The sequence below is a fragment of the Rhinolophus ferrumequinum genome, chromosome 12 (assembly GCF_004115265.2).
Source record: "Rhinolophus ferrumequinum isolate MPI-CBG mRhiFer1 chromosome 12, mRhiFer1_v1.p, whole genome shotgun sequence".
NCBI lineage: Eukaryota > Metazoa > Chordata > Mammalia > Chiroptera > Rhinolophidae > Rhinolophus > Rhinolophus ferrumequinum.
The window spans coordinates 35,402,054-35,416,302 of NC_046295.1; the positions used below are offsets into that span (position 1 = coordinate 35,402,054).

General features: G+C 37.3%; 1 protein-coding gene across 1 annotated transcript in view; it reads left to right on the plus strand.

Annotated features, from left to right (window-relative positions):
* The window catches only part of PGM5 (phosphoglucomutase 5), a 177,080-nt gene that overhangs the window by 33,637 nt on the left and 129,194 nt on the right, over positions 1-14,249 (plus strand). The window contains exons 4-6 of the mRNA XM_033123925.1: positions 1,248-1,373; positions 5,349-5,539; positions 6,153-6,307. Coding sequence (XP_032979816.1) covers positions 1,248-1,373; positions 5,349-5,539; positions 6,153-6,307 — 472 coding nt within the window. The remainder of the gene's footprint in view (positions 1-1,247; positions 1,374-5,348; positions 5,540-6,152; positions 6,308-14,249) is intronic.

Below are 14,249 nucleotides of genomic sequence, written 5' to 3' on the forward strand. Positions count from 1 at the left end.
CCTGTGGTTAAATATACATAACATAAAGTTTACATTTTAACCATTTTTAGGTGGATAGTTCATATAGGTTAATTTTTAATTAATTTTATAGATTAATATCCTCTTCACGTCAAAAGATGATTAAAAACTATCTGTGTTCCTTAAAAAGTAATTGCATTATATTTGAATGGACACATATACTACATTGATTTAAGTGCAAGGAAAAATACTTTTAGATGTATATTTGACCAGGTGAAGAGATAGTTTCATATTACATATTAAAATCTCATCCATTAAATATTACACCTGGATTTACTGAAAATTATTAAAAGTGGATAGGTAATATCTTCAGTACAGGTTTAAGTATTTCAGAATTCAAAAGTACTATGTATTTGAAACATTTGAAAAACAATACACATAAGTTTCACAATTTAACTACGAATTAAAAAAGCCAGGCTCATGGACAAGTTTTAGTGTCTAAAAGTCAAGTAGAAACTTTTCTAGGAAAAGTATTTTCTGAGTGTTATTATGTACTGAATGCCAAGTTTGAAAAACATAATCTATTCTAGGTTTTATATATTTGTCAGACAAATGGAAAAGAAAGAGTTGTTTTGAATTCCTGGTCGTTGGTTGATACTAGACACTAGAGAACATTTGTATTTAATGAGGATTTTGAAATATCTGGCATCACCCTGAAATTGTTACTAAATTGGGCACCCAAGAGACTTCACACAAACTCAGGAATATATCCTTCATTGCTAACTCAAAACCTGGATCTGGTTGGCATAATGGCGTTAGGAAAATAGGAGTCACTGCTGAGGTCACTCCTTGATTTGTTTCATGCCAGCTGAGTCATTCTTTGGCCAATCCCCATAGAAGAGGCAACTGGCTGTGCCAAGATGCCTCTTAGCATTGAGGTGGGTGCATTTTTTGGCAGGGAGGTGGCAGAAAGAAGGAGTGAATAGGGATACCGGCACAGTTTTATCTCAACAACTGTATTATTTTGGTTGATTTTTCACTTGCAAAGAAGAATTTATGACTTGATACTATTTACACCCATTGATAATCTGAAAAGTTTGTAGCATCTTGATTGTGCCTTAATTTATGATTTTGTCTATAAATGGACACTTTGCTTCCCAATAATGTGTGGGGTTATGATGGGATTGTGATCAGAATTCCATGTGTTAGGGTAGTGATTCTTTGCTACACTTCCAAGTACTCTTCATGGGTATGGTCACTGATGTTCCCCTTTGCTTTCCTATCCTTAGTGGAGATAGTTGACCCAGTGGATATCTATCTCAATCTCCTTCGGACCATCTTTGACTTTAACACCATAAAGAGTTTGCTGACTGGGCCTGGTCAACTGAAGATCCGAGTTGACGCAATGCATGGAGGTAAGTTCCTGATCTGCTTTGGTGAGCAAGAAATGGTAAGGAGACCTCGACACATGTTGGGTTTCTGGGATTATGAGGAAGGTTGGATTCATAGATATTCACACAACACATGTATGTTCAGATACTTGGAATACTCTGGAAAACTTGAGAGCTCTAATTTCTCTCTTTTGATGCAAATTAAAACAAAGCTTGAACAAATAAACTTGAGTTGTTAGAGTGTGGCGTGGATAGAGTACAACTGTAGTCATGTAAAAAACTTTTTTTTTTTTGTTCGCAGTATATGCACATAGTATAAATAGCCAAATAGTTTAAAGTTCGTTATGAAAAAAATCTATCCCCAACTTCTTTCCCCAATTTTCTGCTTTCTAGAGGCAACTATTTAAAAACTTAGTTGTTTTTAAAGTACTTATCTCTCTATTACTAAATATTGTGAATACACTGCCTCTTGTTGATTTTTTAATATTGGGCATTACCGATTTCATGCTGTGGAAAATGCGGTTGTAGCTCTTTACCCCCTCCACTCACTAAATCCAAGCACATTTCCCTAAATTAATTATGGAAAGATATGACTAATATCTTTGACTATATTAGTCATATCTATATCACTAATTTGGAAAGATCAGTATCCAGTGTCTACATTATCATAACACTGCTGAGCCATGCAAAATACTGTAATTATATTTCTTTACAGCAAAACTTTTAAAAAATTTTCCTATGAATTAGTAATTGTCTTGTTTTCTCATTGCTTCATTTTTGTTAAGTGTACTTATTGCTATTCACCCCCATACTTTCCCAGTATCTAAATCTTCTCTCACTTCATTGTCCTGGAGACGTCTGATCTACTTCAGACTGCGCTGGTTGCTATCTGAGCTGCTGTTGTCCTGGACTCTTTCCTTATCATCATTCTAATAATTCCCTTTACCTTTCTCTTATGTTAACTCTCCTACTTCTGGATCCTTTGTCATCCGTTTTCTTGCTTTACTACTAAGTTTTCGAGGGACACATTCTCCAGGAATTCTGTGTGAGAAAGCTCATGGGAAGTAAATATTTTGAGTCATTGCATACCTGAAAACGTCTTTTTTCTATGCTGACTCTTAATTGATATTTGTCTGGATATAGTGGATATAAAAATCTTGGTTGGATATTGTTTTTCTTCAGAAGTTTTGAGGGCATTGTTTCATTCTCTTACAGCCATTCATATTGAACTGGAGAAATCTGATGCTTTTCTGATTTTTAATTCATTGTATGAAGTATTTATTTTTTCTTCTCTGGAGGCTTTTAGGGCCTTTGACTTGTCTTCAGTGTTTCTACCTTTCACAATGATGAGTCTTAGTATGGGATTATTTCCCTTTGTTATGCCAGACACTTGGAGGATTCTTTTATCTGGAAACTTGTGCCCTTTAATTCTGGGAAATTTTCTTGAATTACTTCTTGGATGATTTCCTCCATTATTTTCTCTTTCCTTCTTTTCCAGAATGGCATTTGTTTAGATATTGGCCCTACTAGCCTGATGCTTTAATTATCCTATTCTCCCCCACCACCCATTTTTCTTCTCTTTGTTTTGTGCTACTTTCTGGGAGATTCCCTCAACTTTTTCTCTAATTCCTTCCATTAAGTTTTTCAGTTCCACTGTCATATTTGTAATTTCTCCCATTATTTTTCTAAATAGTCTCTTTTTAAAAATAGCTTCCAGTTCATGTTTCATGAATGCCATATCGTTTTTTAATAAGTCAGGTTTACTGAGGTGTAATTTGTTTACTGAGGTATAACAGTGAAATTCATACCTTGTAGGTAAACAGTTTGATGAGGTTTGACAAACATATGTAGTTATGTAACTACTATGATGATCAAGAGATAGACTATTTCCATCACTTGAAAAAGTTCCCTTGTGAAGCCCTATGTAGTTAAACCTGTCCTTCTATACTTGGCTCCTGGCAATCTCTCATTAGCTCTCTGTCCCCATAGTTTTACCTTTTCCAGAAAGCCATATAAATGCAAACATATAATATGTAGCCTTTTTCTTCAGTCTTCTTTCACTCAGCATAATGTTTTAGAGATACATTCATGGTGTTGTATTTATCAGTACTTATTCCTTATTATTACTGAGTAGTAGTCCATTGCATAGATGTTCATTTATCCCTTTGCCAGTTGATATAATGAGGGCTATTTGAAGGTTTTGGCCACTACAAACAAAGCTGCTATAGACATTTGTGAACAAATATTTATGGGAATATATTATTTCATTTCTCTTGGATAAACACCTACAAGTGGGATTGCTGGGTAGTATGATAAGTATGTTTAACTTTATAAGAAACTGCCAAACTGTTTTCCAAAGTGGCTGTACCATTTGCACTACCAGGAATGTATGAGGGCTCCAGTTTCTCTGTGCCCTCACCAATATTTGGTATTGTCAATCTTTTCAATTTTAGCCATTCCACCATATCTTGTTGACCTCTATTAGGATATTACTGATACATACTTTAAAAGTTTCTGTTTTCTCCAGGTTGCTCTTTACTCTGTTTGTTTTAGTCTCATGTTAAATGTATTCCTCAAAACGTTGGTGATCCTTGGCTGTCTGCCATGTTTAAGAGTGAGGGCACTACCTCCATCCAACATGAACTTCACTCTAAAGTTTTCTGTCTGGGCTGTTTTGTTCTTTATTTTTGGGCTGGTTATATTCCCTAGAAAAAGATCTTTCAGGTTCTTTCCTTAGCATTATCTAGCTTAGTGGGAAGAAAGCTTCTCTTTCCAAATAGTTTGAGCAATATTTCTGGATTTGAGCCTCATTGTCTAGCTTGTACTGTATGTTCATCTCTGAACCAATGACTCTGGCTGAGGAATGTAGGACACTGATTGGGTAGACCTAGGTCACCTCCCGAGCCTTGGGAGAAGTGGGATTTAGTCATACCCAGATCACATGGAACTGAGATGGGAAGGGGGTTGGTTCTCCCAAGGAAACCCCAAATGCTGCTACTAGATGAAGGGGAAGTGAGTGCTGACCAGGCAAAAGGAAGGGATGCTCACTAGTTGAGGTTTGTGTTATATTAGTGGAAAATAAATATCAAGTAATCCTTTATATATATTTCAGCCAACAGGATTACATGCTGGTCCCCAAACGTGCTGTATATTCTATCTCAGGCTCTGTTCCCTTGCTCATAATGTTCTTTCCATTTGGATGGCATCCCCACTCCCCACCCCTGTCAAATTAATGTTTTTCCTTCAAGTCCTCCCAGAGATGCTACCTTGTTTTTGAAGCCTTGCCTGTGGTCATTCCTTCTCTTAAGCCATTGGATCTAACTATTTCATAAATACATATTGAGTAGCACGAGTCTTACCATTGCACTCATCTGTAGACTTGACTCATTCCACTGCTAGATTAAGAGCCCAGAAATGTAGGAACTGTGTGCTTTGGGTTCCTTGAATATGATTCCCTCCATTCCTAACATAGGAGTTCCATGTTAGGCACTCTATAAATGCGTGTTGAACTGGAGAACACTATTCCTTAGCATTTATTTTGCAAAATATGCTTAGTTTTATATGCTTCAGTGGTTTACAGTGTTTAATTATACACTTGGCAAAGTTACAACCATTACAGACAAAGAACATTGCTAGAGTCTTGTAGTGCTTTTGCATATATTTCGCTAAAGCTTTTAATACATAAAAAAGCAACAGGCAATAAATCATCGTTAAGTAGTTGATTTCTTTCTGGCAATTTAGAAGTTTGGGGGAAATTTTCATGTAACTGGATTATTGAATACATGTTTTGTATGCCTAACACAGTAACAGGTACCTAGTAGGTGCTCAATGAATAGTAGTTAAAATAAATATTATTCTGTATTGTGTCTTGAAAAAGCTTGCAGAATTTATCTTTCTTTTCTGTTCTATTAAATAGCCTTTCTTGATTTAACTGGAACAAAACACCCTTGGGGGGTGGGGTTCTACAAAGATTTCATGTTGCTGTGTATCTTGTTTTAGTTATGGGACCCTATGTGAGAAAGGTCCTGTGTGATGAGCTGGGGGCTCCAGCCAATTCTGCAATAAACTGTGTTCCCCTGGAAGATTTTGGAGGGCAGCATCCTGACCCAAACCTGACATATGCAACGACCCTTCTGGAAGCTATGAAAGGAGGAGAGTATGGATTTGGAGCTGCATTTGATGCTGACGGGGTAAGGAGGAATGTTTTTTGCCTGCTGATCCTTTTACCATATAATGAACCAAGCACTGGAAACCAGAGAATCCATGAACACATCTGGGGCTGACATGTATGGGGCACATGACCCCTAACTGGCACTGCCTCTGCTCTTCTGTTTTATGGATAAGTATTGCAACTTAATAGCTGTTACTGTTCTTTGTTCCTGGTAAACATTATGTTATAAACAGTTTATTTCTTTTTTAAAAATATTCATGCAATAAATCTTTATTTATGGCTGGTTTTGTTGAAAGCATATGTGAAGGAGCCAGCTGTTTTAGCAGTGACCCCTGTTCTCCATTATGTTTGGGGGACACTGTGAATTAAGACTATGGAGGCTGCTGAAGCCTGAGGTAGTCATCCACGTGTCAGTCGGTGGGACACAGTCTTAGTTGCATCGAGATCCAGGGACCGACCATATTCAGGGATTTAAAAGAAGGTTTCCCAGGCCCTGTTGGGCCTCATTCAAGTTATTTTAGGTTGTTTAAATATGGGATGGCAGGAAAGTGGCTTGTGATGATTATGGGAACGGGCTGCTAGGAGCAGATACGCCTTCCTGTCTGATCACTTTCTCACGTTCTTTCCCGCAGGACCGTTATATGATCCTAGGCCAAAATGGCTTCTTTGTGAGCCCCTCCGACTCCCTGGCCATCATTGCCGCCAACCTCTCTTGCATTCCGTATTTCCGCCAGATGGGGGTCCGAGGGTTTGGGAGGAGTATGCCCACCAGCACGGCCCTGGACAGGTAAGCAAGGATGTCACCGTGAAGAACTTCATGGTAGGCCCTGACGTCCGCGTTCCCTTTGCAGGCAACTGTCACTCAGTCTCTCCTACTCCACTGGGAACTTGTTCAAAGCATGGGAAACTAGAGACGTGGTAATGTGCTGGGTAGGAGCACGAAGAATCAGGTGGCCTGAACTTGATTGTTGGTTCTGCCACTTCTCAGCTGTGGGAACTTGAAGACTTCTCTGATCTCTGTGCCTCAGTTTGCTTATCTTTAAAATGAGGATAATAATAGTATCATCCTTCCATGGATTATTATGAGGTAGGAGTGAGATGATTCATGTAAAACACTTAACAGAGTGCCTGGTACATACCTAGTACATACTTCATAAATGTTTAGTAATAGAACTGAAAGTGAGGTGGAAAGAACGTGGGTTTTGAGATCAGATTATATTATATAAAAATGCTAGCTTGAATCCTCATTAGCTCTGCAAAAATAGGGATGATCCTGTATGAATTTTTGTGAGAATGAAATGAGATATGCATGGAAAGTGCCCAACAGGATATTCACTTGGTATATCAGTGTTAGGTTTCTTTCCCCTTGCCCTACCCATTCCTGCCCTCTTTTACCATGTCTTATAAAACAGTGAATTACAGAATCGAATATTTCCAAGTAACATATGTTACAGAAGCAGTACTTGTGCATGGTGGAAAGTTAGAAAACACAAAAAAATAAGTAAACGTAAACATCATACCGCTCTCCCTGAGTTACCTATGTTAATAGATAAATGTATATTCCCTATGGATCTCTTTCTATACACATGTAATATACATATATAATTATAAATCGTGTAATATACATATTATATATGCTATGTATAATATGTATTATATATAGTATGTATAATACATAATTTCCTTTTTTAATACCAGAAGGAGGTGTGACATACAGACTGCTTTTAACTTGTTTTTTCTTTTCCATCCACAATCTCTAGCTTTGTATGAGAGCATTTTTATGTCATCTAATCCAAGATTATATTCAAATTTTCCCAAGTGTTCCCAACATGTCTTTAATTGACTCTTGGCCCAAAGCGTCATCCCCTCTAAGACCATACATTGCATCAGGTTATGTCCCTTAAGTCTCCTATGACCTAGTGCAGTCCTTTTCTCTTGTACTTACTGACCATGCTTTCGGAGGAGACCTGAGCAGTTGTCCTGCAGAGTCCCACCTTCTGGATTTGTGTGGTTATTTCATCCTGGTATCATTCATTCATTCATGAGGTAACATTTACATATAGTGAAGTGAGTAATCTTAAGGGTACAATTTAATGAATTTTGGAAAATGGATCCATCTGTGTAACAACCACCCTGATTAAGATATAGAACGTTGCCATCATCCCAAAAGCTCCCCTGTGCCTCCTTCCAATCCCCTATAGGGAACCATGGTCTAGTCTCTATTGCCATATTTAGGTTTTGCCTGTTCTTGAATTTCACATAAATAGAATAATATCCTGTGTACTCATTTGTTACTGCTTTTTTAATTTAATATATATTTTTTTGATTCATCTATATACATTGTATGTGTCAGTAGTTCATTCCCTTTTGTTGCTGTGTAGTATACCAATGCATGAATATATCACAATATATTTTCCCAATCTCATGTTGATGGACATTTGGGTTGTTTCCAGTTATTAGCTATTGTGAATCATGCTCCTAGGAACATTTTTATACAAGTGTTTTTGTGTACATATCTTCATTTCTCCTGGGTAAATATCTAGGAGTAGAATGGTGATTACAGGGTTGATGTATGTTTAATTTTACAAGAAACTGCCAAACTGTCTTCCGTTTTACACTCTTACTTGCAGTGTATGAGAGTTCTAGTTGTTTCCTATCACCATCATCATTTGGTGTTGTCAGTCGTTTTTATTTTAGCCATTGTAGTGAGTGCAAAATATGTTTCATTTTGTTTCATTTCAAAATATGTTTCATTATAGATTTGTATCGTCCGAATCAATAGTGATGTTGAGCTCATCTTTATATACTTATCGTCCATTTGTGTAACTTCTTTGTTATCTATTTGCTAAATTTAAAAAACTAAGTTGGCTTTTTGTTATTCATTTACAGAAGTTCTTTATATTTTATAGATAATAAGTCTTTTGTGAGGTATATCTATTACAAGTATTTTCTTCCTGCCTGGTGCTTGCCTTTTCATATAATTCATGGTGTCTCTTGATGTGCATACGTTTTAAATTTTTATGCAGTCCAATTTATTATTTTTTCTTATATGGTTAGTATACAGCTTTTTTGTCTTCTACAAGAAATCTTTGCTTACCCCACAGTCTGAAAGAGGATTTCCCTACTTTTTTCTTCTAGAATTATGGTTTTAATTTTTACATTTAAATCTATGATCATTTTTAATTAAAGTTTGTGGTCTAAGGCAGGAATCAAGGTTCGTTTAGCCCCATAACCAGTTGTTCTAACACTATTTATTGAAAGGAATTTTCTTTGTCCTTGGTGCCTTTGTTAAAAATCAATTGACCATATATATGTGGGTCTATTTGAGGATTCTCTTTTCCGTTCCATTGATCTATTTGTCTTTCCTTATGCCAATATTACATTGTCTTGATTATTGAAGCTTTAAAGGAAATACTGAAATCAGGTGACTCCTGATTTCCTGTTAGCCAAATTAAAAAAAAAAATGTACTCTAGGTCGTTTGCATTTCTATATACATTTTAGAATCAACTTGTCAATTTTTACCGAAGCGTATTGGGATTGTGTTGAATCCATAGAGCAATTGGGAAGAATTGCATTTTTAATAATATTGATATTTACAGTTCAGGAATATGGTATATCTCTCAGTTCATTTAGTTTTCTTTAATTTCTCATGCATTCTTTGTAGTTTAATATCTCATACATATGTTTTACAGTTTATTGTAAAGGTCTTACCCAATTTTTGTTAAATTTGCTACTGAGTATTTTTATATATTTTGGTGCTATTGTAGATGGAATAGTTTTATAGATTTAATTTTACAGTTATTTGCTGCTGGTAATTAGAAATACAACTAATTTTTGTAAATTGATCTTGTATTCTTCTACCAAAGACGAGAAGAATCACGTACATTTTGGATATCCCCCAACTTCTTTCCCTCAGGTGATACTGAAATCAAGTTCATGATGATGAATCACCTCAGTTAAGATTTTTTGCCTAGCAGCACCAAAGAGTAGGGTGTGTGCTTCCATGTTTCTTTCCCCCCATTTGTCTTTGCTTATATCTTTCCTTAAAAAAAAAAAAAATTCAGTAAAATGTAGAGAGTAGGTAAAAAGGAGACCATCTTTAGAAATTGAGAACTAAGAGTAATGTAGGATCCTGAATGCTATATATAGGTTATTTAATATTGTAGGAGTGATTTTATAATAACACCTTCTATTTATACAGAACCTCTAAGTTAGAAAGAACTTTTGTATATTTGATCTCACTTGATCTTTGCAATAATAGTGCGTTATTGGGTAGACATTTACTCTCAACATATTTAAGATGTTGAATCAAATACCAAACAGGTTACGTGACTGGCACAAGTTTATACAGCTAATAAGAAAATGGCCCAGGATTTGAAACTAGGTCTTCTGATTTAGGTTGCTATTGCATGTGCCCAGCAACTACAATTTGATTAGGATGGTCCCTGAGAAACCAGTTGAGAATATTGCCCAATTTTTCTGTTGGGTAGCCAGCAACTTTCCAAACCCTGGCCAGCAGAGGCTGGTTTCATTCTGACAACAAAAACCATTTGTCCTCTTTTCTCGTGGAAATTTCCCAGTGGTTCTTGATTTCACTTTATCCCCCCTTCCCAATAAATCTTTGTTTCAGTCAGAAACCAGAGGCTTTGCCTAGAGATTTCACAAAGGACCTGTTCTGATATGTAAGTGACCATTTAAAAGGATTATTCATGCTTGCTGGTTGGGATTCAGAATACTGTGGGGCTTTGACGTGGTGATTTGTTTTGGGTATTTGATCTGGTATGTAGCTCCCAGGTGGATTCTCATGATGGACACTTTATAATCTTCCTTCATCTTAGGTAAAATAAGTGCAGCTTCAAAATCTTACGTTAACGGTGGTTTCCCATGTAGGTTATTATTTAAACATTAATAAAATCATAAGAATGTGCCCATAAATGCCAGGCCCTAGGAGAATGACAGCTGAGTAGTTGAGAAACATTAAATGGTGCACTTGCCTGAACTCCTGGGATTCCAGAATAAGGGGGGCCTGCACCCTTGAAACTGATGAATTATTCAGACAAGCTTTTATTGTTCACAGATAATTGTTGTTCCCTGAGGGAAGACTTTCAGTGTCTTTCATTTCTACCCTTACAATGTCACTACAACAAGGATTCCATTTTTCCTGGAATAATGCAGTTTCAGCCTTGAAAGTGGCATTCTTTTGGGGCTTTGTCATGCTGAATGTGCCTGATTTGTGATTACAGATGAGTCTGTGTTGCTGTAATCATTTTGGTTCAAATGATTTGAGAGGTAAAGCACATTCAAAGTATATTTGTGACCCAAGGTCTGTCTCAACCCCACAGGTATTTGTGGAGGTATTAAATAATCCTCTGTTACCCTTCAGTAATATTTATGAAGAGCCCATCTGTGCTTTGGACTACACTGAATGCTGTGTGAAACAAGGCATACGCATGCGGACTTGAACCCTCCTCATTAGCGATATTTACAACTTCAAACGAGCTACCACCTTTGGATACACTGCAAGGGAGCCAGATCTAAACTGTAGGTTTTGACTACAGTGGAGGTCACATAAAGTCCATCACCCGTAAATATGGTGGTGAAGTGAATTAATGCTGTTCTACCCTCCTTTTTGCTCTGTGTGCCATTCCTGTCCACCATTTTCTCACTCAAGAATTATTTGTGAAGGGCCTTCTATATCCTAGATATGGTCCCTTGCCCTGATGGAGCTTACAGTCTAATGGAGAAGACAGACAACAACAAGTTAAAAAGAATAAAAGAATATATATATATATATATATATATATATATATATATATATATACACACACACACACATATTTATACATATATATATTATATATATATATTATATATATAATATATATATATATATAAATTGTAACAAATGCTCATGGGAAATGAACTTGGTGCAGTAATAATTGGTGGGTATGAAACATCCTGCTTAGACAGGGTAGCTAGGAAAGGACTCTCTCAGGAGGCTATGGGTAGGAATCAAAGATCAGAAAGATGCAGCTGGGCTTGGCTATTATTCTGGGATCAGAAATGGCCCATAAGGGATGTGAAAATACTTATTTTTCAAAATGTAGTCTACAGCTATTTGTTGCCATTCTGCAGTCTGAAATATATACTGTAGCTTTATCTTGAACATATTCAGCTGGTCTTTGGAATCCAGACAGTGTTAATCCTGCAAGTATGCAAGCATCTACTGATCTGTGATGACCTTGATCCTTACTACATCCTTTAGATCTGTGCTGTTTTGTCTCTAAGATCAAAAACGAGAGACTACAGTAATGGAAGAGAGCTTGATACAAGCTAATATCTAATTACTTAGTCTCTCCATACATTGCTTTTGCTACAGAATGATGGGAATTATTTTGCCACAGCAGATAAAAATGTTCAAGTGTATTTATATTAAAAGAAAAGAAAAAAAGAAAAGAAAGCCTTACATTATATGAGTTACTGCTCTGAAACTATCCATAGCCGATTTAGTCACAGTCAAAGCAGAAAAGAGATGGCACTCTTCCTAAAGATAATTTAATAATAGCTTAATAACCTGGTCCACAGAAGTATGGGTAAAGTTAAAGACACTCCCCCAAATCAAGAATAGATGGAGAGGTACCACAGGACTCCCAATAACAGAAGCTGTTAATTCTCCTAGGACAGAAGGTTCATGGGGAAGTATCAGGGTAACTAGGGGAAAGGTAGCTTGATGAGCTCTGAAGTTGTGAAAGATGGGCTGTCAGAGAGGAACGGAACTTGTCAGGGAGGTGTAAATACCCTACCTTCTCTGTTTCCCCATCCTTCAATCTTCTGCTAATGCTTCCTATTGGCCAAAGCAGCTGGAAGCCGGAGGGCAACCTGTGGAACTCAGTCTCCTAGAGAAGAGAGTAGAGCAGAGATGGGCATTGACTGAAATGGAACTTCCACTGGACAAATTATGAGAAGATTGTTCAATTATGACTAAGATTAACTTAATTCTCCATGCCTGATATCCAAAACAAGTGAGGGCGAGGATGAGACTGGGAGATAAGGCAGTGAAGGTTACCAAAAAGATTGGCTATTGTGCTGGTTAGGCTGGTTATTCTTTATTTGCCTCCTTTAACCCTTTAGTCCAGTTTTCCACTGCTATTTTAATTTTTCATTTCTCATGTTACTAATGAATTTGAGATCTCTTCATATACTTGTTAAATTTGGGGGTTTCCTTTTCTATTAATTGCTTGTTCTTGTGTTTTGTCCATTTTCCTATTTTGCCCCTTTCTGAAGCAGCTCTGGAAGTTCTCTTTCGTGAGTGTTTTTAGGTGCACTGTTGTGGCTGCCTCAATGTCCTGAATCATTTTGACTTTGGGGAAGAGCCAGAAGTTGCACGGTGCCAGATCCAGTGAATAAGGTGGATGAAGACACACCATAATTGTTTTTATTTGACAGAAATTGCTGTACCAGAATTGATGTGTGACACAGAGCATTGTCATGATAGAGGATGATTTATGGCACACTTTAAAACACACCGTCTCTCAACCATAGTTCACACCTGACTGAATGCACCGAACTAGTTGAAACTTGTCACACACTGTTACTAAGGTTTGATGCACCGCTTCCTGTATTGAAGGTCCCTGCCTTTCAGTTGGATGGCACTCAGCAGCAGCATTCACTGTATTTTGTGATCACAACGGAAAGGAAAGGCTCCATGTCACACATCGCTTCTGGTGTATGGCAATTTCTATCAAATAAAAACAATGTGTCCTCATTGACCTTATTCACTGGATCTAGCACTGTGTGACTTCTGGCTCTTCCCCAAAGTCAAAATGACCATGAAAGAAAAATATTTTTAATCAATTCATGACATCGAGGCAGCCATGACAGCGCGACTAAAGACACTCACAAAAGAGGACTTCCAGAACTGGTTCAGGAAGTGGCAAGAATGATGGCATAAGTGTATTCAAAGCAAGGGGAAGGGGGTATTTTGAGGGAAATTAATGGCAATGTATCTTTTACTGTAATGCATTATTTTGTAATTTAAGCATTCACCGTATTGTCTTACCACATCTCGCATATACCTAAATCATAAGCCTTGGAATCATCCAAGACTTCTGCTTCTCCCTCATTCCCAATGTACCATAGTCATCGAGTCCTATTAGAAAACTTGCTTACATGTTTCCTGAGTCATTTTTTTTCTTTATCCCTACTTTTACTTTTTTAGTTCAGGTTCTCATAATTTTTTGCTTGAACTATTACAATAGTTGATCTGGTCTCCCTGCCCTCAGACCTCCCCTTCAGTTCATATTCTGGACCACTCCCAAGGTCAGTTGTTCTAAAGCAGAAAGGCACGCATCTTCCTTCCTTGCTAAACATCTGTTGAGGGCCTCTACTGCCTGAAGAATGAGTCCCCATCTCTGGATTCTAAAACATGCGTAATCTCCTGGTTATGATTATCTCACTCCTGCCTACCTTTCTTCCCTGCCCTCTACGTGTGTTGTGCTGCTGACACTTCTCCAAATTTGGTGACTTTAAACACTGCTGCGTCTTTGCACGTGTTGCTCTCTTTCCCTGAAATGTGTCCACTTTGCCCCACCCCATCCCATTTTGTTCTTCCTTATCTTTTAAGGCTTGAGTCAAGTATCACCTTCTTGTAAGTCCTCCATTGGTATTGTGTTCCGTCCACCCCAAAGCAGCTCATGGAACTTGCTCTTCATAGATCACTTTATCATAG